Below are 25,403 nucleotides of genomic sequence, written 5' to 3' on the forward strand. Positions count from 1 at the left end.
CCAGCGCTGTGTCCTCCTGCGCTCCTAAGCCCCTGCACCGCCATGCCTGTGATGTTGGTGTGCTGTCCTGTCTTTTCCTAACGATTCCAGAAAAAGAAACGACCTCAAAACGAGAAATGCACCTCTAGCCTTCGTGCTGTCACTCCCCAGAGGCTGAACAAGAAGGTCCCAGGGGAAGTGAGAAGCAGGCGTGCCTGGGAGGAGACCACCCCCACGGCTTCCTCCTCCGGCCGCGAGCAGCTTCCTCGGCTTTCCGGTGACTTCCCGTCCATTAACGCACCAGCGGACCGTGTGGAGCAGGAGGGCAGAGCGTGGCGGGGCCCGGAGACACAGCGTGAGGCAGAGGCTAGAAACCCACGCTCCGAAAGCCAAGCCTCATTCCCGCAGGGACGTGGCCCGGAGGCCCTCGGACACAGCTGGTCTCTGAAGCACCTTTGAGTTGTACGGATGTGAGGATAGTAACTTTGAGCTCTAGAAGTTATATGCATCTTTAAGAATCACATTTTGATGATTATAAATTTTTTTTTCTATTTTACAACATAGGTCCAGCGACTGAAAAAATTACACCGCTTATTGAAATACATTTCATTTTAGAAACAGACTACTAAAGAAGTCTATACAAAAACTCTAAAATAATTTCTGTAGTAAAATAAAGAGTGTGTTAGGAGAGCTACACGAAGGAGAAAATTCCCATCTCTCTCTATAATGCTTGATATACTGTGAAAACGTGGCCAGCTCCTCTGCAGCCAGCACCGAAAGCTGAAAAGAATTCATTACGATACACAGTGATACAATTAATGCTCTGGATTAATCTCACAGTCTTCCCGATTAGGACAAAGGACACCAGGCCTGGCCCCTCTTTGAGGAGAAGTCCGGATATAAAAGCAAGCATACCTCATCAGCTGATATGAAATTATAAAACTCCACAGTCTGAGTGTTTGGATTTATAAAAGTCACCAGAAAATGCAAGCACGTCGGGCTTTAGTTTGGTGGTTCCCCTGGTTTGGATGACGGTCCCTCCGTGACTCCAGGTGTCCGTGTTCATGCCCTCGATGTGCGGGTTCACCCTGCTCCCCAGCTCCGGGTGGGCACACAGCACGGAGAGCACCCCGCAGACGGAGCACACCCCGGAGAAGGACACCCCGGAGACGGAGCGCACCCCGGAGACGGAGGGCACCCCGGAGAAGAACACCCCGGAGACGGAGCGCACCCCCGGGAAACGAACACCCCGGAGACGGAGCGCACCCCGGGAGACGGACACCCCGGAGACGGAGGACACCCCGGAGACAGAGCGCACCCCGGAGACGGAGGGCACCCCGGAGACGGTTAGTGGTGCGGGGCCGCGCCGTTCTTGTCGGCCAGGTGCCGCAGGAAGGTGTCCTCGCCCTGGCCCGGGCCGCGGTGGTTCAGGGGCTCGCTCTTGAAGAGCGCGGGGGGCGGGGGCAGGTGCGGGACGGGCGGGATGGGCAGGTGGTGCGGGTGGTGGGGGTGCGGGTGCAGGTGCAGGTGGGAGAAGGGGTGCGGGACGGGCCGCGGGGGCAGCGCGCCGGCGGGGTTCATGTTGAGGGCAGGGGCCGGGGCGGCGGGCGTGGTCACCGCGGCGGGCGCGGGGGCGGCCGTCAGGGGCACCTGCGCGGCCGGCGGCACGGTCACGGTCACGGTCACGGGGCTGGTGACCCGGAAGCACTTCTCCTTGTGCGCCTTGAGCATGTTGGAGAAGCGGAAGCGCTGGCCGCACACGTCGCACGGGTAGGGCTTCTCGCCGGTGTGAGTCCTGCGGTGCCGCTTCATGTTGGGGCGGCTGGTGAAGCTCTTGCCACAGATTTCACAGATGAAGGGCTTCTCTCCTGAGGTGCAGAGACACAGAGCACGGTTAGCTCCTCAGCGGTGACTGTGCTCGCTGTTCCTCAGACGAAGAAAGGAGATCACCACTCCTCTCCCAGAGGCATATTGTATTCTAACAGTAGGACATGGGCCTCCCAAAGTGGGGACTTCTCAGGAAGAGCAGCACTGCACCTCTGCGACGGCCCCCATCACGCAGGCCTCCGGCACATCTGAAGGGCACGCAGCATTCTGCTGCCAGCCTGCTGAGTGACCCGAGATTTTATAATAAAAGTGTCCCACCGTTTTGGAATGCCCATGGGTATGTGGAGAGAGAAGGGTGGATGTCTTCCTGAAAAGAACTGCGTTTTGGTAAAGCAAACCCAATCGAACTTTTAAGAGTACTGAGAGATGCCCTAATTGGTTTGCCCAGTGGATAGAGCATCAGTCTGCGGACTGAAGGGTCCCAGGTTCGATTCCGGTCAAGGGCATGTACCTTGGTTGCGAGCACATCCCCAGTAGGGAGTGTGCAGGAGGCAGCTGGTCGATGTTTCTAACTCTCTCTCCTCTCTGTAAAAAAACCAATAAAGATATTTTTTTAAAAAAGAATACTGAGAGGGTATTCTACTTAGAGCAGTCAGTGTCTTCCAGCTTTTAAAGGTCCAGACCCTTTCCTTAGAAGAAATACACAAAACAAGTTTTGTACTATTTCAGGAGACCTCATGCCCCAAGGGAAGAACCCATTTTCTTGAAGGAACCTCAAGTTAAAAGGCACTAACAGGTAATCCTTTCAAAAGCAGAGCTATGAAAGCCTAACCACTCAGCATTATAAATCTGCATTTTCCATTGGCATGAACACTGGTGGTTTATGGTGTGAAATACACAGCCTCCCAGGTGATCACCGACGAGTGCCGGCGACTGAGCAGACCTTCCCCAGCGGCCGCACCCCTTACCAGTGTGCGTCTTCATGTGCTCGTCGAAGTACTGCTTCATGTTGAAGTCCTTGCCGCACCACTGGCACATGAACTGCTTGTGGCCGATGTGGATGCTCATGTGCGAGCGCAGCTGGTACTTGTACTGGAACCGCTCGTCACAGTTCTGCCCGGGACACGGAGACGTCTGAGCCGAGCCAGCAGCTCTCCCCGCCTGAGCCCCCCTGCCCTCTCCCGAGGCTTCCTCTTCCTCCTCAGCACAGACCCTGCTTTTGTCAGCTTGTTCGCTCTGCTCTAATTCTGCAGCTGAGTTATTAATAAAAGGGAAATTTCTCATATAATGGTAACTGACGTACTAAAGGAAAAATAACTCATGTGTCAGTCCAAAATTTAACAATGTGTTTAAAAAAGACATTCCTCATCCTGGCTGGCGTTAGAGCGAAGTGGTCAGAGCAGCCACAGTGCACCAAAGGGTCTTGTGTTTGATTCCGGGTCAAGCGCACGAACCTCAGTTGCAGGTTCGATCCTCGGCCTTGATTGGGGCGTGTGTGGGAGGCAACCAATCCAGGTCTCTCTCACATTGATGTATCTCTCTCTCTCTCTTGCTCCCCCTCTATCCTTCCCTCCTACTCTCTCTAAAAAGCAGTGGAAGGATTGGGTAAGGATTAACAAAAACAAAAAAAGGACATTTCTCTGCCTAGCAGTGAGGTAACCCGATGCTCAGAGCACGTCTGGAGGCTCTGTGGCTTCGCAGCCCGGTGCCTGCACTTGGGAACCCCTCGCTGCCGCCCACACCGACGAAAGCTTCTCCAGCCCCTGGCCTGGCCTGGCGGTGGCCTTCCTTACCTCACATCTGAAGGGCTTCTCTCCAGAATGCTGCAAGGAGTGCACCTTGAGTGACATGCTGCGTTTGAACGATTTCCCACAGGTTTCACATGTAAAAGGCATGTCTTTCGTGTGCGCTGCAACACAGAATGCACTTACACTCAAAAGACATTCACCCAAAAGCTCAAAGTGAAATAGGCAGGTGTCCCACTGTGAGGCCATCACCCACCTCAATTCCCCACATGCTAACATGTGGGGCTCTAACAGCAATGCCCTGAGAGGAAACATAGCAACGCCTGAGAGAAACCTGGGTGCGGAAGATGGACCGTCCCATGTGGTGATGCTCACTGACATGTTGCATTTAGTTTCAACAAGTCAAAGTGACTAAAGAAAGGCATTGCCTCGGATTCTGCCCCGTACAGAGCACACAACTCACCAAAGGACAAGGGGAATTGCAGGTGAGAGAGAAAAGAGGCTGACAGACTTACCAACCATGTGTTTCCTCACATGGGCCATGGTGTAGAATTTCTTCTCACAGATTTCACAGGAGAATTTCTTTTCTGCATATCCATGGACGATCTTGATATGTTCGTGAAGGGACCAGAGTTTCTTGAATGATTTGTTACAGGAAACACACTGAGCAGGAAAACAGAAATAACCTTACTTACAGGGAGGGGCGTGCAGAAAGCCAGACCTGCCTGCTGGCAGATGACGGGGGTGTGCTGGTCCTGGCACAAGCCAGAATCCAAACACAGGCTGTTCTCCATGCAGTCCCCGTCCGACACCAAATCTGTGTGTTCTATTTTCCAAGAGGCATCATTCAGAGACACTTTGGGAGTATGAAGACAATGGCGAAAAATAAGACAGGAAGAAATGGAAAGTCCCACTAATATAGAATTGACTGATTTTTATCAAGTTTGTGTTGTACCTACAAAAAGAACCTGCAAGCTTCTAGAAAATATATATATCACCAAAAGTGGCTGCCTCCTACATGTGGGTCACTAATAGGTGTTTACCAGAAAATACAAACTAATTTAAAATTAATGTAAATAAAAGAAAAAAAAACAAAATACATGTTAACGATTATAGACCTGCAGAAGTATAACAATGTTTTTGTACCTTAGAGAATGTATTTGGAATTTTCGTTAACACAAATGACTGAGATTTTGTTATATTTTTCCAAATCTAATTTGTTCTATTAAATATTTCCCTCTGGCAGAATAAGCTCTAACTGGTTAGTATCATTCTCCCTTTTCCCCTATAGCCAGATGTCTCATACAAGCACCTATGCAGCGATTTTCAATGGGTGTGCCACAAGAGTTTTTAAAGCACGCAACACCTGACTATTTAGTTAGGGGCACTGGCCCCTTAGGTTGTCAAATAAAAAATTACAACAGCCAACACAATAGCCATCTGGTGTGAATGAATAACAATTATGCCTATATTTTTGTTAGATTGGCAAAAAATGTATTTGTTGGTGTGCTGCAGAACTTTAGTAATTAGTTTATGTATGCCATGAGATGAAAAAGGTTGAAAATCGCTGACCTGCCAAGACCGGTTTGGCTCAGGGGTTAGAACGTCGGCCTGCGGACTGAAAGGTCCCGGGTCCGATTCCGGTCAAGGGCATGTACCTTGGTTGCGGGCACATCCCCAGTGGCGGGTGGTGCAAGAGGCAGCTGATCGATGATTCTCTCTCATCGATGTTTCTAACTCTCTCTCCCTCTCTCTTCCTCTCTGTAAAAAAATCAATAAAATATATATATATATATAAAAAAGAAAATCGCTGACCTATAGGAAACACATGCAACACTGCTTAGCTCCTTGTATCATAGATGATCAGGCGTGAAGTGTATGAAAATAAAGTGTTCTGGTTAAATCAAAACAATACTAGAAAGTTTAGGTAACAATCAGATTCTGAGATGCTTAAGGAAACAACATGGAATTTGCTGTAAATAAAGATCTCTTAACATCACTGTCACTTCAGGAAACAAAGACTCTGAGAAGGGTTAAAAAGATAAGCCGTTGTCCTAACCAGTTTGGCTCAGTGGATGGAGCCTGCGGACTGAAGGGTCTCAGGTTCGATTCCCTTCAAGGGCATGTACCTTGGTTGCGGGCACATCCCCAGTGGGGGGGGGGGGGCGTGCAGGAGGCAGCTGATCGATGTTTTTCTCTCATCGATGTTTCAAACTCTCTATCCCCCCCTTCCTCTCTGTAAAGAATCAATAAAATATATTTTAAAAAAGAAAAAGATAAGCCACTGACAAAAATGGCTTGAGAAAAGGACAGACAACTCCTGTAAACATTTTGTGGGACAGGTTTTAATTTGTACTTGTTACTAGGTCATCATGGTTACTAGGATCCACACTTTAGAACAAAGCAGGGTTCCTGAGGAATGTAAAGCGTTCACTTAGCAGCACCCAAAAACCTACACGCATGCTTAATTATGGTGAGAATTAGTGAGGAGAGTCACAACAAAGATTAATCAAATATTTTCTTTTCTGTAACTTAATAAATAAATTTAAGTTTAAAAAACTGTGTAAGGTCTTCAAGTTCAAGATACACCTTTTCAGCAACGAACCACACAGACCTAGTTAGACCCCTAGGGTGCAGCACCGCTTCGCTCCATGGCCTGAACCTGCAGCAGTTCATCCCCAGCCACGACTCAGCTCTTTCCTTTACCCAGCATTTGGGAGATTAAATCACAACTGATGAGTCAAAAAGCAGTTAAATTATATTTTAGCAAATATAAGTTATATACATATTATTTCTAATTTAAAAAAAATTGATTTCAGAGAGAGGAAGAGCGAGGGATAGGAAACATCAATGATGAGAGAGAATCACCGATTGGCAGCCTCCGCTGGGGATAATGCCTGCAACCCTGGCAAGTGCCCTGACCAGGAATCAAACCCTCACCTCCTGGTTCATGGGTCAGCACTCAACCACTGAGCCACACTGGCTGGGCTACACTTTATATATTTAAAACTCTCTTTAAAGTAAAGCAATGATCTCAGTTGTTGATTAAAAGCAAGAGGAAATGTGAAAAATAAGGAGCAATCCAGGAAACAAACCAAACCAAAACAATTGCATCTTTTAAAAGAAATTTAGCTTAAATGTGGTACAAAATAGGTCTATTTCACATATTTTATGTAGGCATTAATATCAACAGGCTTACCTTCGTAAGTATTCAATGATATGTATTCGCATGAGTTAACCAATATAGCTCAGCACAGCAATATAATTCACTCGACCAAACGTACTTAGCACACTCTTACCCTATCGCCACAGTCCTCCCAGGACACCAGCCTCCTGCGAGCACCATGCTTTGTTCCCTCAACCACACGGCACAGCAGCGTTACACAGCCTACTGCCAGGCGGGCAGCGTTTGCAACCTGCTCAGCCTGTTTAAAGTTTGCATATTCCCATGGGCTCAGCCTCTTGACAAATTTAGTGTTGTCCTCTCTCCACTGTGAAAGCACACTCACTCCCGGAGATCTTCCATTTCCACGGGCCTGAGTCATTACGGTTCTGTCCCCAGCGGCTGCGCTAGCATCTGGCATCCTTTCATGCCCAGAGGGGACCGCTCTCTATTCCCGCACTTGGCCCACATCTCCCACCTCGACAGAGAAGATGCCAGAATGAACCAGCACACGTCCCACAGCTCTGAATCCCAGTGCAGTCGGCGCTGACCTCACCTACGGGGCAGTCACCTACAACAGATCCCCCTTCCAGCGTACCTGGGCCCCACTAGTCCAGCGCCAGTTAAATGTAACGCTTTGAGACAAAATGTTAAGCCTGGGTTTGGGAAAGACCAGAGCAGGAGCTTCTAAAGAGCTAACTGGTGGATCTGTCCCTTCGGCCTCTATTGGACTTATTCTCTTGGGCAGAACGGCCAGGCTCTATGCTGCAAAGCGCCCTCTGATGAGACCTACCTGGATGTTTTTCTCACAGTCTGTTTGCTGGTGGAGGGACAGCTCACTTTCCAGGACAAACTTCTTGCCACACTTATCACAGATCTGCATGCGCCTGTGAGTCACGTTCATGTGCTTCTCCAGGTACCAGCGCGTGTTAAACACCCTGGGGCACTTCTCACAGGTCAGAGTCTCCTTCTCCTCGCACTTGGCCTTCTGGACAGGGGCTCTGGGCTCCTTGGCGGCCCGCTTCTTCCGCTTGGGGGGCTCCGCGCTCTTCCTGCGGCCGCGCGTGGCTCTGGGCGCGGGGGCGGCGGCGGCGGCGGCCACGGAGGCGGCTCTCCGCGTCCTCCTCTGGGCGACGCAGGCCTTCTCCGCCGCCTTCTCCTTCTTCCTGTGCCTCGCGTTCTCCCCATAGTCACTGCTGTTGTCGGTGGGCTCCTCCTCGCTCGCGTCATCCTCGCTGCTCGTCTTCAGAACAGGAGTCTCTTTGGACTGGGAAGAGACACCCTTTTCCCCTTTAGACACATTTAATGTTTGATTATTAAGGTTTACCTCCACTATGATCTGCTCCCTTTTGTAAGAGACCTCCTCCTCCTCCTCCATGTCGTCAGAATTCTCGCGGTCTTCCTTAACGGCGTGCGCGTCCGCCCCGGCTCTTGTCTCCCTGAAATACGGCTGCTCCTCCGCCTCGTGGAGATGCGGCTTGCTCGCCTTGCTGTCCACTAGCACGGAGTACGGGCTGCCCGACTCCCTCTTGTACACTTTGGTGGACAGGTCGAGTTCCTGGTTGGCACCATGATAGAAGGTCGAGGGCACTGGGGCACGCCGGCCGTCCTCCTGTGCCATCCCTGCCACATGCGTGGCACAGTTCTCAACCAGCTCCGCACAGGAGCCGGCTGTGTGGCTCATTGGTAAGTGGCCCAAGTTATGAAGCAGTTCAGACTATAAAGAAACAGCTTTAAAACAGCCTAATTATCAAGACTCAAATCTCTTTCCATCCACAGAGAGGCATTCAAATGAAAAAAGAAAAGAGAAAAAGGTATTCCTGGAACCTGCGAGCAGTCCTCCCAGTGATGCAGCACCACAGCGCAGTCAGAGGTTTGGTATGACGGCAAGCGCAGGGCCAGTGATTTTTCTTTTGAAGATCAGCTGCAAGCGACTTGGAGCATCTTATCTACAAAGAGAAGCAAGAAGAAAAGAGTCAGATACCACCATTTCCTTCGCATAACATGCACTGACTGGCACACCGCAGCCAACACGGCCTGAAATGACCAAACTCTCTCTCTATACAATTCTTTCTTCTGCTTTTAAATGGTTCAGTGCGGGCCACTACTTTACTGGGTTATATGAATCCAACAAACGTTTTGTTAGAAGTAGATTCTAAGTGAATCCTAAGGTAACAGGAGTCACTGTCCCGTCACTGATATATCCTTAGAGCTGAGCACAATGCCTCGCACTCAGTAGGTGTTCAGTATACACTTGATGACTAAGTGAATGGCTACTCCGCACAGCACTCATATCCGAGATGCTGTGAGGCATACCGATACGGCAAAATCCATCTTCCACGGTGTAGCCTGGCCATATAACTGTGTCCTACGTGGGACACACAGAGCACCCGCTGCTGGCTTTCTTTTCAATACCAGACCCCGCTGTCCACCACCACAAGGGCTCACGGACAAAGGGGGAGTGAAGATCGAGAAATAAACCCGCTACGTGACATAACTCCAGAAAGAAGGAACATGTCCCCGCTTCACACAATGTAAATCTAGATCCAGACTATTACTATAGGTACTATTGTTTTCAGGGTTATCTGAATAATTTCAAAGTGGCCAAGTATTTCTAAATGTGGTCTACGCATAGCTCACTACATCCACCCAGTAACGGGGCGATTCTTCACGTGTCAGTTGCAGAAACCTAAATTCTAAGAAACGCTAACCATCAAGTTGATACGGTTCCAAGAAAAATAAAACCATCACTTAAAAAAATAAAAAGATCAGAGAGGCACGGAATTGCTTTGTGACATACCTCACACTGCTGTTAGCCACCCACCCACCCTCTGAGTCACATGGAGTTATGCAAACACAGACCCTGCCTGGTGACAAAGGGAGAAAACGGGCCTTCCCTGAGTGCGCAGGCGGGTGAGGGTGCCACTGTCTCTTATTTCTATTTACTGACCACCGCATGACTTGGGGGCAATTTTTACATTCTTCTTCTCTCCCATTTTCTTTCTCTGTGTGGATTTGTTCTTTAAAAACGATTTTTACTTTCATTTTAGTGGAATCTCAGAAAGGAGTGGTGGTAAATACTACTATATTTTAGTTGTCATCTTCATAGATATATTTACTTTTTTGTATTTATTGAGAAAATTATGCCTTTGAGAGGCTAATTTGTCTAAGATCACATATCTATTCAACGACAAAAGCAGTGTTTGATCCTAGGCCTGCCTGACCCCAAGTCATGGTCTATGACAAGTGACACTCCAAAAAATAACCTAAAATTAATTATTCCTATAATCACTTATCTTTTTGCAACAGTTTCACACTTTATATTTTAAGTAGGAAAATCCCAGGAGCTTTATTTTACATGTACCAAAATGTCTAAATCATAGAAATAATGTAAACTACTATAAGTATTGTTATATAAACTTACATTAATAATCTCAAATTAAGCAAGGGAGGAGAAACAATAAAATTCATCTAGCCAGCAAAAGCTAAGAGTTAAATAAAAGTCAGGAAGACAAAAAATGAAGGAAGGGAAGGAGGGGGGGAGGGAGGGAGGGAGGAAGAAGGAGGGAAAAAAAGAGGGAAGGAGGAAGGGAGGGAGAGAGGGAGGGAGAGAGGAAGGGAGGGAAGGAAGGGTAAGCCCCTGTGGAAGGCCATTAATACTTTCTTCCCAAATATGTCTGGGCACCTGGCGGGACTGCACTTCCCAGCCCTGCCTCCCTGTGGCACCTCAGGAGAAGATGTGACACAGAAGGCCAGGCCAGGGCATTTTCTAACCAAGAAGAGCCTTCAGACCTCTTCCCTCTGCCACAGGACCAGCCATCTTCAAGGTGATGACTGCCATCTTTGCTATCAACCGGGGTCCCTGAGGGACTAGAAGGACTCACGGGATATATGCACAGGGCAGTGGTTTTTTTTTTTTTTTTAATTTACTTTTACACGGAGTGTGTTTTTAAAGCCACTGGGATTTTGTATTGTTTATGCCGACGGCATTATCTGCTCTACCCCGGCTTATACAAGTGGAATCTGGAAGTGGGGTGCTGCTTCATCACAATACCCAAAGTATAAAAAAAGGTTTAGGAAGCTGGCAGCAGAAGGCAAGGAAAATGCTCCTGGAGGCTAAAAGGACGGCAATTCATATGATGCAGTGCTGAAACTCACCTCATTACCTCATGAGACAGATAACATGCCACAGAGCTGAGAGCTCTGGTGGGGAGATGGACGATGGGACTATTAAGAGAGTGCTGGTTACTGTTGGCTGTATTTGAGATATTACTTCATGCAAAGGGTAAATTTATATTTCCATATCTATAATAAAAGCATAATATGCTAATTAGACAAGACAGCATATTAAATATTGTGTATTTTTAAATAGAGAACATTCCAGATGTCCTTCTGGGTGGAGCCACAGCAGTGGGAAGGGAGAGGCGATTAGGGGTGATCAGGCAGGCAGGCAAAGTGGTTAGGGGAGATCAGGCAGGCAGGTGAGTGGTTAGGGGTGATCAGGCAGGCAGAGGGGTCAGAGGTGATGAGGTAGGCAGGCAGGCAGGAGAGTGATTAGGAGCCAGCAGTCCTGGATTGCGAGAGGGATGTCCGACTACAGGTTTAGGCCATATCCCATAGGGATTCCTGTGGGACCAGGCCTAAACCATCAGTCGGATATCCCCCTAAAGGGTCTCAGATTGGGTACGGCTGGGCTGAGGGGACCTCTACCCCCATGCACAAATTTTGTGCATCGGGCCTCTAGTAAGACAATAAAAACCAATGTGCATTACTCATCACACAGTTGCGAAGCTACTGATAACCCCCTAGGGCCAAACAAGAAATCAAGTACTAAGGAGGCTACACTTCAGGACCTGATGATCACATGTGCATTTAAAACATCTTTCCATTGTTCAATTCCATTCACAAACACTATCGACAGGAGAATATAATCTCACCAAAGGGTTTTTTATTTTTACTTTTTAAAAATGTTTTTATTGATATGAGAGAGGAAGGCAGAGGGAGAAACATTAGTTGTCTGCCTCCTACACTCCCCTTACTGGGGATTGAACCCACAACCAGGGCATGTGCTCTGATAAGAATCAAACCACAGACCTCTGGTGCATGCGCTCAACCAACTAAGCCACACAGGCCAAGGCAACAAAGAAATTATTTTTAAAAGAAGGGTAAGAGCTTCATATTACTGTCAGCTTTTCCATTAAAATCCGACCAAGTCCTGGCTACACGAATGTGCAAATAAAACCCAGTGCCCTAAGAACAACCAGGAGAACATACCCACAATACACACCATCTTGGAAGGTCTCAGGTTAGCCTGACCAAATGTTGTTTTATGGAACCCAATTATTTTAATGCACTAGTCCATTTTCAAAATGCTATCAAGGTAAGTACCTTGATAATTATTAATTGAAATCCTGCCTCTTAGCTTTATTAAGAGACTTAAAAGGCCTTGTGAATCTTCCTTTTTCTTAAACCCTTATAAGTAACACCTTAGGACGGAACGGAGATATATTTAGCAGGAGGTTCACACTGTGGCTACCTATAATGTAAACCATTATGAGAGGCCTACGTACGTGTTAATTTGACTAGATCGTTGTGAACTTGAATTAAAAACTCATTAAGAAAATGAAAATAAGTGGAATGCCCTTATTACATTCCTGTATTTTATAAAAATTAAAGTCATAAATATTTTAGATGCATGAACATCATCAGAAAATTATGGAATTTAATGTATATACTTGACCTACCAAAAGAAATATTATTTTTTCATTAACAAAAATTTTTTGACACTTCAAAATGTAACACTTGGAAAAGAAGCTTAAATGAACTAATCTTAAACCGAGGGATATATAAATAGTCTAAGATGGGAAGGTTTAACCCAAACCACGACATACCCCAAACACGGCCAATGGAAAAAGACAAAATGCTAATATTTCACCTGCCTTTTCCTTCCCATAAGTCTATGTGTTCCTCTCCTTAGCAGCACTCTTAAACTTTGGAGAATCTTTAGAAAAATACAAATCTTTTCTTCCATAAAAATGAACACACAAACTTTTGCATGTAACATCAATGAGTCTGCCCATTTCCAGAACCCCATCCGAGGTCTCCTAGGGATCCAAAACCCCTAATCTAAGAACTCCTGTTAAAGAGCAGATTTAACTTTTTCATATTTAAAATGTACATTTAGATTATGTTTATAAATTTTTCTCCCTACCCCCTTTCCTTCTAATCGCTCCAGCATAATTATAGCCATTAATGAATTAAGTGAAAAAACTTTAAGTGTAGAAATAAGAGATCTTAGTATGAACCCCAATATGCCACTTCACCAGATACATCACCTTGGACAAGCCAATTAATCTTACTCAATCTCAACGTGTTCCTTGTAAAGCTAGAACAACAATACCACACCTATTTAATGTGATGACACAGGCAAAGTTCCCAGTACATGTGGATTTCAGTACTGGCTCCTTTCTCATTTCCATTTGAGAAGATCTTTCTTTTTTAAAATATATTTTTATTGATTTCAGAGAGAGGGAGAGAGAGAAACATCAATGAGGAGAATCATTGATCAGCTGCCCCCTGCACATCCCTTCCTGGAGATCGAGCCCACAACCTGGGCATGTAGCCTCCTGTGGGTTCATGGGTTGATGCTCAACCTCTGAGCTACATGGGCTGGGCGAGAAGATTTTTCTTAAAGAAATTGTAGATTATAAATGGCAGAGCAGAGATTTAAGTAATTTTAGAATTGGATATGTGCATTTTTCTATAGTGAACATGAGGTAGTAAAGATGAGAGAAAGGAAAAGATTGTGAAGAGAAATTAAGTTTAAAAAATGAAACAGACTAAAGCAAAGAAAGAATAAGACTAAAGTTTATAAAATTAAAAACTTTTTAAAAAATATGTATTTTATTGATTTTTTACAGGGAGGAAGGGAGAGAGATAGAGAGCTAGAAACGTCGATGAGAGAGAAACATCGACCAGCTGCCTCTTGCACACCCTCTACCGAGGATGTGCCCGCAACCAATGTACATGCCCTTGACCGGAATCGAACCTGGGACCTTTCAGTCCGCAGACCGACGCTCTACTACTGAGCCAAACCGGTTTTGGCAAAAATTAAAAACTTTTGTGCATCAAAGGACACTATCAAGAAAGTAAAGAGAGGCCCGGCCAGTGTGTTCGGTGACTAGAGCACCGGCCTGTGCACTGAAGGGCCTGGGTTCGGATCCCGGTCGAGGGCACATACCTGAGTTGTGGGTTTGCTTGTGGGAGGCAATCTATTGATATGTCGCTCTCACATCAATGTTTCTTTTCTCTCCTCCCCCTTCCCCTCCTCTTCCTCTCCCCCCTAACTTTCTACCATTCTTTCTGAAAAGCAATGGGAAAAAAATCCTCATGTGAGGATTAATAACAACAACAAAATAGTAACGAGACAACCCAGAGAATGGGAAAAAATATTTGTAAAAGAAGAATCGATAAGGGTCTAGCATCCAGAATATAGGAAAAGAACTACATTCAATAATAAGACGACAAAGGCCCAGTTTAAAAATGGGCAAAGCATTTGAATAGACTTAAAAAGATATACAAATGGCCAATATGTACAGGAAAATAATGCTCACAATCTTTTGCCAATAGAAAAATGCAAATCAAAACCACAATCAGATACGACCTTATACCTAGTAGGGACGGTTATAGAAAAGACTGGGAAAGAGCAGTGTTGGCTGGGCTGTGGGGAAACTGGAAGCCGCACACACTGCTGAGGGAATATAAACAGGTACAGCCGCTTTTGAAAACAGCCTGGCAGTTCCTCAAAATGTTTAACACAGGGTTACCACATGACCCAGCGATTCCACTCCTAGGTATATATTCGAGAACTGAAAATATACATTCACACAAAAACTTGTGTATAAATGTTCACAGCAGCATTATTCATGACAACTAAAAAGTGGAAACAATCCAAATAGACACCAACTGATGAATCCATAAATAAAATATATATATTACTGGCCATAAAAAAGGAATGAAACACTGATAGATGAATCCTGAAAAGGTTGTGCTAAGTGAAAGAAGCCACACACAAAAGGCTGTACATTGCAAGATTCCATTTATATGAAACTGGTAGCCCTGCACACGAATCCGTGCACCAGTAGGTGGCTGCTGCCCTCCTGTAGCTCCCCTGCCCCCTCACACTTGCTGCCCTGCCCCCTCCTGTAGCTCCCCTGCCCCCTCACAGCTTGCTGCCCTGCCCCCTCCTGTAGCTCCCCTGCCCCCTCCTGTAGCTCCCCTGCCCCCTCACAGCTTGCTGCCCTGCCCCCTCCTGGAGCTCCCCTGCCCCCCTCACAGCTTGCTGCCTTGCCTCCTCCTGTAGCTCTCCGCTGCCCCACTCCCCTGCAGATCCGAGATCTGGTCATTTATGTGGTCGGTCGTTACACCTCAGGTCGTCACGGATAATTAGCATGTTCTTCTCTTATTATACAGAATAATCAGAATAACAAATCTATGGACACAGAAAATAAATTAGTGATTGGTAAGAGTTAGGGGTTGGAAGGTTCCAGGTTTCTTCTTGGATGATGAAATATTTTGGAAATAGATATTGGTAATGGTTGCATAGCCCCCTGAAAATACTAAAAACCACTGGATTCGCCAAAACCGGTTTGGCTCAGTGGATAGAGCATCAGTCTGTGGACTGAAAGGTCCCAGGTTCGATTCCGGTAAAGGGCATGTACATTGGTTGCGGGTACATCCCCAGTGGGGAATGTGCAGGAGGCAGCTGGTCAATGATTCTCTCTCATCAATGTTTCTAGCTTTCTATCCCTCTCCCTTCCTCTCTGTAAAAAATCAATAATCAATAAAATATATTAAAACAACAACAACATTGGATTGAATACTTTAAAACGGTAAATTACATGGTAAGTGAATTATACCTCAATTAAAAATAAATAAATAAATAAAAAGAAAGAGGCTATCTGGATGCTAACAGCCCAAAGACAAGAAGAGTATCTGAAAATAATGGTATTTTATCTAAAATGCCGTTACTGATGGACAGGATAGCCATACACCACACACGGGCTCTCACAGCCGTGATCAATGAGACGGGGGGTCTGGACGGCTCCACTGGGCAGGTTTTCACTGCGGGAGCCCTCAGTTTCCCCGCTGTCCGCTTAGGAATTCCCCCTCCCACCGCTGACGTTTACTGCTTGTGCTGGTGACTTGTTTCCATTTTCCTGCCTAATTCCCTGACTGCCTACAGCCACAGTGCTTCCCACCCTTCCCAACACTCAGGGCCACCGTTTACCCCTTCCCCCCACTGCCACGTTCCCACGGAACATCGTTTTAAAAAATGGTAAGACTCTGCATTCAGGTCACACTTCTGTATTTTTTACTAACCAGACACAAAAATCGCCTATCGTAACTTTGGGCCAGACTGTTTAGTTTTGCCGTAGTTTCCATTTGACTTTCAAACACAAAAATGAGCTTATGAAGCTCAGGTTGGGGATGCCTGGGTTAAGGGGCTATATTATCTACGGTCTTGAAACAGGTCTGACCCTAAATGGGATTGAACCACAACCTAAACATGGTGTAAGTAAGTTTTCCCAAAGACAACCCTGGCCCACCACCCTTTTCAGGGGGGAAGAGACACGGCCACATTTAACACCGTTCCTTGGGTGACTTCTACAACCCCATGCCTTCTTCAGGACGCACTTTAGGCCCTGGCCAGTGTGACTCGGTTGGCTGGGCGTCGTCCCATGCACAGAAAGGTTGCCAGTTTGATTCCCGGTCAGGATACATGTGTGGGTTGCAGGCTTGATCCCCAGTAGGAGGCGTGATTGATGCTTCTTGAGAGGCAGAGATAGAGGGAGATAACTAGCTAGATAGAGACATCGACACGAGAGAGACATCCATTGGTTGCCTCCCGCACCCATCCGGACCAGGGCTGGGGATCGAACCTGCACTGTTCAGCATGCAGGCCGACACTCTAACCACTGAGAATACTGGCCCTGGCAAGAAACAGTATTTTTTTTAAAGGGGCCATATGATGATTTAAATGACAAGGAAGATGTGTATGGATGGGCGGGGGAAGGTCCTGTGCAGACGTGAGATGGGACCCAGGTGCTGAGGGGCGGGAGGGTCCGAAAAGGCAGAGAGGAAGTGAAAAGGTAGGACGAGGCAGAGGCTACGTGAGTAGAGCTGTCCCCGGGAGTGAGTAAATATATTCAGGGTGATGATGATACGGCCTCGCCCACGGGGGTTACGGTATAAGGTACAGAGCAGGGACTGAAAACAGAGGCTGAGGAACACAGGCGTTACGGAAGGTGGCAGAGAGCCAGAAGGGGGAGGGCAGCCACTTTTGCTCCTGAGATGTAAAGGATAAAGAAAGAAAACGATCAAAGATGACGTAGACCATTTAAAATAAATCCCCATTCCTGTTGGATGAACCCCAAGCTTAAGCTCCACATTTCAGAACATATCAACCACAAGGAAAAAGACACGTAACAGAAGACAGCAATAGTAAATGAAAAATGCCTAATTTTCTCTGTTGTACTATGATGATGATTCTAATATAAAAACACAAACTCCAAGTACGACACCACAAAAGCCCAGATACTTCAAAAGACGGGGAATCTCTAATCCAGCTACCCAGAACCATCTGGAAAACCTTCCGAAGACACACTCCGTCACCCATCCGCTCTCAAACCTGAAGTCCCGTTTCCCTTCGGTCTTACTGCAGAAATGCGTTTTGTCCGGGAGATAAAGCTTTCTATAAACTTGTGTATAGCCACCACATAAGAAAATATTAAAATATGTTCACGTTCACTTCAGGAAATTCTAAAATTTAAAACCATTCCAGAATATGACCACTTCAAAGAAAAGGGGATAATTTCAAAGCCAAGACCAAAGCGGCTTCGGGTACACACGGGCATGCTTCAGAGACCTGGTTTCATTTTGAGTGTTGTGTTTGTTGCCCTCAAGGGATCTGCAACTTTCGAGCAAGATTTTTTCATTAAATGGCAGATGACAGGTAAAGCAAAGGGGGGAAACCAATACCTCTTCAGGCTACAGCACACCTCAACTCTTCAGTTTAATGAAAGCAAAGGACAGTCCGTATGCACACACACACACACACACACACACACACACACACACACACACCGTATGTTAGTTACTGTGACCTCACTCTAAAATATTAGCTCAGAGCTAAACTAAAGGCATGCAGGAGGCAGCCAATCACTGTTTTTCTCTCATCAATGTTTCTATCGCTCTCCCTCTTTCTAAAACCAATAAAAAACGTTTAAAAAAGAAAAAGAAAAAAAAGCTGAAGAACGTGGCAATTGAACACTCTGCTTGCGACGAGAGAAAAAACCCTCAGAATCAGATAAAATCATCCTTGGCTATGTGTTCCCTGGCATAACCACTCGTCAGTAATAACCTGAGCAGGTGACACTGGTGTTCAAATAGACCATTTTTTCTCACACAGAATTCTTAATCACTCTTTTCTTAATTATGGTTCTCTACACCGAACTGTGAATAGCAGTGCTTATTTCAGTTAAGACAAAAATACCACACCACATTTCTGAGTGAACACCTGCTGCAAAACACGATCCCTCCTGAACGCCAGCGCAGTCACTTTTGGGGAACAATGCACACTGTGAACATGCTTTCCCTGCTCTGGAACGTCTACAAATGAGCCTGGAACAGCCCAGGCAGGGAGCAGCCCAGGCAGGGAGCAGCCCAGGCAGGGAACAGCCCAGGCAGGGAGCAGCCCAGGCAGGGAATAGCCCAGGCAGGGAATAGCCCAGGCAGGGAGCAGCCCGGGCCGGGAACAGCCCAGGCAGGGAATAGCCCAGGCAGGGAATAGCCCAGGCAGGGAGCAGCCCAGGCAGGGAACAGCCCAGGCAGGGAGCAGCCCAGGCAGGGAACAGCCCGGGCCGGGAACAGCCCAGGCAGGGAACAGCCAGGCAGGGAACAGCCCAGGCAGAGAGCCCAGGAGGAAGTGAACAGACTCCTGCTTTGCAGACAAATGAGTAGGTGGAGAAAACATTTACTTGGAGAGATAAATTTTATATAATGCTTTTTCCCCCTTTTCATTTCATTTCATTTCATTTCATTTCATTTCTTTCTTTCTTTTTTTAGTGCTGGGAAAGGGATGGGAAAGAGGGAGAGGGTGGGTGGCTGGGAGGAGGGGCAGTGGCAGAAATGGGGAATGCGGGGGAGAAGGGAGCCGAGGCGGAAGTCCTATATAATTCTTTTTAAACATTTTATTGAATTTATTGGAGTGACACTGGTTAATAAAATTATACAGATTTTAGATGTACAATCCTATAGCACATCACCTGTATGGGCTGCCTTAGAATCTTAGCTATTATAAATAATGTTTCGATGGACATGGGGGTACATATATTCCTTCCAATCAGTGTCTCGCGTTTTTTCAGATATATTTCCAGAAGTGGAATTGCTGAGTCATACGGCAGCTCCATTTTTAATTTTTCTGAGGCACTCCACACTGTTTTCCAAAGTGGCTGCACCAATCCGCAGTCCCACCAACAGTGCACGAGGGTTCCCTTTGCTCCGCATCCTCACCGACACTCGTCTGCTGACTTTTGCCCATAGCCATTCCGGCAGGGTGAGGCGGCATCTCGCTGTGGCTGTAATTTGTATTTCTCCGATTAGGGAAGTAGAGCATCTTTTCATATGGGACTGGCCATCTGTATGTCCTCTATGGAAAAGTGTCTTTTCAGGCCCTTTACCCATTTTTTAACTGGATTGTTTTTTAGTTGTTGAGTTGTATACGTTCTTTATAAATTTTAGATATTAACTCCATATCAGATGTATCATTGGCGAATATGTTCTCCCATTCAGTGGGTTTTCATTTTGGTGGTTTTTTTGTTGTGCAAAAACTTTTTAGTTTGATGTAGTCCCATTTGTGTTTCCCTTGCCTGAGAAGACATGTCAGAAAAAAGATTGCTACAAGAAATGTTTGAGATTTTACTACCTATGTTTTTAATGATTTTTATAGTTTTGAGTCTTATATTTAAGTCTTCCTTACAATAAAATCCAACCAGAGAAGAGAGGACTGTGAGGGGTGGGGATAAGGAGGGTAAGATTTTCTAATGTGCTTACAATGACCATCTATTATTTCTGTAATAAACAAAACTACTAATCCTAAACTTGAAAAAATAAATGAACTCATCAAACCCATTCAAATTCACATTTAAGATCCTTTAGATGCAATGTGGATGAAAGGCAATTTTTAAAAAGTACAAACATAATGTAATGAAGCATGAAAACCTTAAAATGTACACTGAATCTCAAAATATCATTAGACTTTTAGTAAATGTCGACACATCTATTTATTTATTTTGAGAGGTATTGAAAAAGAGAGGGGCACCGACTGATCGCACCCTGACCAGGGCTGGGGATCAAACCTGCAAGCCAGGTACATACCCTTGACCGGGATTCGAACTCACAATCCTTTGGTATGCGGCTGCGGGCAGATGCTCTAACCAATGAGCACACTAGCCAGGGCTCAACACATTTATTGAGCATCTATTATGTGTGAGATCTTCTGAACCAGCGGTCGCCAACCTTTTGGACCTCACGAACCACCAGTGGTCCGCAGACCACCGACTGGTGACTGCTGTTAAACTGTATTTTCCTAAAGAATTTGGATCATGTAACTCCCTAGCTACAAACTACAGCCTTGGGATAAAGTACAAACTGCTTAGCAAAGCAGTACAAACCCTGCACCACCTGACCTTTCAGTCCTTGCTCCATGTCCTCCTCTCTCTCCCACCAGCATCCTCATGCTACTTCTCCAATGCACCTTGACTTTCTCCACCACTGACCCTCTAATTATGCCCTTCTTTCTCGACCTAGAACACCCACCACGCACGGTAAATAAAATCCTAGACATCTTTCAAGATCTAGCTCAGATGCATCGCCCTGAAGCTTTTCTTGACCACTATTTTTATTTTCCTAGAAAGCTCAAGAGAATTTTTTTCTTTAAAAGAAAAACGTGGTATGCTAATGGAAGGAACACTCAAGAGTTCCACTTAAGCTGGGAGGAAAGGGATATTTAAAAATTCATATCTACTTTGTGTTGCCAATTTCACCCTCCTCTTCCCAAACTGTTTTAAGGAATGGTTCAATTAATATGGTGAGTTTGGACATCAAGGTTTCAGAAGGAATTCTTTGCATTAGCCAATGTAGCGTAAAAGACACCCAAGTACTACCCCACCTATAATGGTATTTTGCTTCAAGGCCAGCACCTTTTTCTTCTTCAAGAATCACTTAATACTTACACTCTTTCAGAGCAAGACACTGCAGACAGAGAAACCATCTGGCAAAGTCTACTGACTATTTCATTCAATTAACAGACAGGATAATGTCCTAATGAACGAAAGGGGCTGTTTCCTACGTGCTGCTGGCGACAGGGACTTGGAACTGCACGGAAAGGGCACTAGTGCCAGCCTGCACTCGTCCATGTTACAAATCATGTTTCTGCAAGTTTCCCGGTGGCCCAAAAATGGCCTTGGGCAGAACTGTCTGTAAATGTCAAAAGATAACTTCCAAAGACATTAATGTCAAAGGTAACTCTGTTTAAATAAGTGCAGAGATCCAGACACATTATATATGGTACATACCTATGACTAAAAATAATCTATGAGCAGGTAGTCAAGCTTATTTAAGTAGAGTTTACTGTAAACTATAATCCTAGAAAGCTAAGATATAGTTAGAGTCAGGCTATAGATTGTTAACTACAATATTACCTAAGTAATTTTAACTTATAGATATGATACAGACCATCACCGTATTATTATGTTTAGTTCCAAAGGACAAACGGTAGCTATAAATCAAGTTATTTCACATGGATTCGATATATAATTATGAAACGGATCTAGAATTGGAACTGTCCAAGCCTGCAGCATGGTGTTAGTGGACCGTCTGTTAGCGCTCAGTGTACCACTTGGCCCAACAGACATAAATCGTCTTTAAAGAAAAGAAAAAAACCAACTTTCCATTTGAGGTGACGAAAAGGTTGAGGAGAGACTGGGATTTTGTGATAATACCGGACAGGTTAGAATAGATGCAGAAGTGTACATATATTCTTTATCACAACGGAACAGGAAGAAATTGCCACTTGAAATTAGATCTTTTTCTACTATGTATGTATTTTCCAAATTTAAGTTAAACATTTTCTCACTTAGCAATATTAAGTGTTAAGATTACCATATTATGTGAACTTTTAAAATATTCTATGACAAACAGCTATAAAAGTAAAAATGTATCTGCTTTTGAAAAAAATGATACCCCTAAAAGTTTTTGCTGTGTAGTACTAGTATATATAAAGGTTTTTCTTTTTCTCTTTGTGGATAACCTTTTAGATAACAGCTATATTCCAAGATAATCTGGCTTTACCCAGTAAGAGACTATAAATAGCCTAGTTAGAAAAAGGTGACTTGTCCACTAAAACTTATCCTAAGATCAGTCTTCATATTTAAAACTCTATTATTAGCCGGGACCGGTTTGGCTCAGTGGATAGAGCGTCGGCCTGGGACTGAAAGGTCCCGGGTTCGATTCCGGTCAAGGGTATGTACCTTGGTTGCGGGCACATCCCCAGCTGGGGGTGTGCAAGAGGCAGCTGGTCGATGTTTCTCTCTCATCAATGTTTCTAACTCTCTGTCCCTCTCAATTCCTCTCTGTGTAAAATCAGTAAAATATATTTAAAAAAAAAAAAAAAAACAACTCTATTATTATCTGGAAAATTATCTGGCTTATTTTCTTCTCTAGACTGGAAAAACTAAATATGAGTTTCATGTGCTAAGTCTAACAAAGTGCCAAAATCCTACCTGCCTAATAGCATCAGTTCAAATAGTTGCTTCACAGAAGGGTCTCTCGGCCTCAGCACAGTTGACATTTTAGACCAGAATTCTTTGCTGGGGGTTGGGGGGTGGGCGATAGAATATTTAACAACACACCTGGCCTCTGCCCACCAGATGCCAACAGCACACGCCTGGCCCCACTTGTGACAATCAGAGATGTGTCCAAACTCTGCCAACCTCCGCTGCAGGCAATTTAACAGATGAGAACCACTGCTTTACATGTTTATCCTTTAATCATTATTCCCACGTTTGGGCAAAAAGAAGGGGAAATGGCATTACTGCAATTAAAGCAAAAAATTTGATCAAATGCAGTCTTTAATAGAAATGATGAGGCCTCAGCAGTTATTAAAATGCAGGGTACATATAATTATATGCCACCAACCGACTCATTGATAGGTCTACCTAATTTCTTAATATTCAAAACAAGGTTACCTATAATTAAGTTTTTTATGTTGTTGTTTAAAATCCTGGGTTTCCAAAGAGTTTAAATATTTGGCAGTTATAAAAATTACTTTAAGTAAAATACATTAAGTAAAAATATTTTTAATAATTAGCAATTCACAAAAGATTGTGACTTCAATATTATGAGATGAGATAGTAAAATAAATATTTAGCAGTTACAAAAACAAATCCTCCAAGAGCTGTAATTATTTTTAAGACATTTTCCATCATACTTAAATCCTCTTTATTTAAGCATAAAAGAATACAGATTTTTCTCTTAGATAGGCTTGGGAACTCTCTTAATATCGTGGAAATACAAGCCAGGTCTATAAGTACAGTTTTGAGCCTTACATTTAAGTCTTCCTTACAGTAAAATCCCACCAGAGAAAAGGTGACTGTGAGGGGTGGGGATAAGGAGAACGTAAAAAGAAATTATTTTGCCCCACTAAGTATCTTAACATTTAATTTTAAATAGGACATTACAATTTTCCTATGGATCAATTAGGGGCCACTTTTATTTTTTAAAAATCTTCACCTGAGGACATGTTAACTAATGTTTAGAGAGTGGGAAGGAGGGAGAGAGAAAAAACATAGATGTAAGAGAGAAACATTGATTGGCTGCCTCCCACACGTGCCTGGACAGGGACTGAACCACAATCTAGGTATGTGTCCTGGTCAGGAATAAGCAGGCAACCTTTTGGTGTAGGGGATGATGCCCCAACCAAATGAGCTACCTGGCTAGGGAGGGGACCCCTAAAAAAAAAATAGCCCTAGCTGGTTTGGCTCAGAGGATAGAGCATTGGCCTGCGGGCTGAAGGGTCCTGGGTTCAATTCCCGTTAAGGGCACATACGGAGGGGGTGGGGGGCGCCATGTAGGAGGCAACCAATCGATGTATCTCTTTCACATCGATGTTTCTCTCTCCATCTCTCCCCATCCCTTCCACTCTCTCAAAATAATCAATGGAAAAAACATCCTTGGGTGAGGATTAAAAATATATGCATATATATTTAATAGGAATACATTCACATGAATCAAAAGTCTTAAGAAGAACATGTAGTAAATTGAGCATCATTACTCATGCTAGCCCAAACCAGAAACAATCCGAATGTACATCAGTGATAGTATGAACAAATAAATTATAATATACTAGAGGCCTAATGCACCAATTTGTACAAGGGGCTCAGATCCCACCATCGTAGCTTCATCCGGAAGGTCATCCCAAAGGACGTCCAGTCTAATTAGCACACTATACTTTTATTATTATAGATAGCATATAATGGAGTATTACATGAGAATAAACTATTGTTATATACAACATGGTTAGATTTTATAAATATAATTTTGAGCTAAGGAAGGCTATTCTCGTTTCCTTCCTTCAGTACACAGTACAAATAAGTACATATTGTATTCCATTTATAAGAATCTTAACAACAAAAACAAGCAAAACTAATCTCTGATGATAGAACTCAGAATAGGGCAACCTTTGAGAGAGCAGTAACTTGGACAGAGAGGCAGCTTCTGGGATGCTAATCTATGTCTGGTTCTAGAAATAATCTATGCAATCTGCTGATTCTACAGAAGATTCTGGGATTCTTCTGTGTATACCTATGAATTCCCTACTTTTCTATGTTATTGTCTATTTTAATTAAAATTTTACTTAGAAAAAAATACAGCGAAGCATCTCTCTCTAACCCAGTTGCCTCGTCATCCAGTTCAGTCCCCCAACTTTTAACCAAAAATCTGATACAACAGATTATTCGTTTCTTAGAGTTATTTACAAACAGTAACATCCAGTTCAGTCCCCCAACTTTTTTACAAACAGTAACACGTTCTATGCACTGTTATATGCCTTATTTTCATTAACAATACAGTTTAGAGATTTCCACAGCAATATATATAGTTTCTTCATTCTTTTTGCAGCTATATAAAATCTGTTCTATTTCATGAATATACCATAATTTATTTAACCAATTCTACCCTGATGAGCATTTAGTTTTTCTAGACTTTTGCTCAGTTAATTTAACTGATTTTATATTGCAAAGGAAGGAAGAAAACATAAAAAGGAAGAAAGGAAGGAAGGAGAGAAGGAAGGAAGGAAAACTGCCAGGCGTCCTAATAGTATATTAACACAAGAAAGTCCCTGGCATCTGGGGTACAGTCTTAGAGGAACTGAAAAGAATGAAGATTTATCCATGTAACTGAGGTCACCAGCGCTCCACTTGCCACCTCCCCAAACAAACAAACGCACTTGACAACGTGTTTCAATGTTCACAGGCCACTGACATTACTCTAGATCAGTGTTTCCCAAACTTTTGACATATGTGAACCCCTTCTATAATTTCCGTAACGCTGAGTACCCCTCATACTCATGA

At 44.5% G+C, this 25,403-nt stretch overlaps 1 protein-coding gene across 3 annotated transcripts in view; it reads right to left on the reverse strand.

Annotated features, from left to right (window-relative positions):
• Window positions 1-511: 511 nt before the first annotated feature.
• Window positions 512-25,403, reverse strand: part of ZNF652 (zinc finger protein 652) — a 31,206-nt gene continuing 6,314 nt past the window's right edge. Inside the window, exons 2-7 of one of the 3 annotated variants that reach the window (XM_084863494.1) lie at window positions 8,042-8,663; window positions 7,508-7,957; window positions 4,067-4,214; window positions 3,600-3,715; window positions 2,775-2,919; window positions 512-1,847 (exon numbers count right to left, since the gene is read on the reverse strand). In XM_084863494.1, coding sequence (XP_084719620.1) covers window positions 1,327-1,847; window positions 2,775-2,919; window positions 3,600-3,715; window positions 4,067-4,214; window positions 7,508-7,957; window positions 8,042-8,398 — 1,737 coding nt within the window. In that variant the 5' untranslated portion in view covers window positions 8,399-8,663 and the 3' untranslated portion in view covers window positions 512-1,326. Of the gene's footprint in view, window positions 1,848-2,774; window positions 2,920-3,599; window positions 3,716-4,066; window positions 4,215-7,507; window positions 8,664-10,872; window positions 11,020-25,403 lie in introns of all 3 variants that reach the window. The other 2 variants (XM_084863493.1, XM_084863492.1) reach the window with 2 other exon arrangements.

Source organism: Pipistrellus hanaki, assembly GCF_964339955.1.
Source record: "Pipistrellus hanaki genome assembly, chromosome: 16".
In the NCBI taxonomy this organism is placed as follows: Eukaryota; Metazoa; Chordata; class Mammalia; order Chiroptera; family Vespertilionidae; genus Pipistrellus; species Pipistrellus hanaki.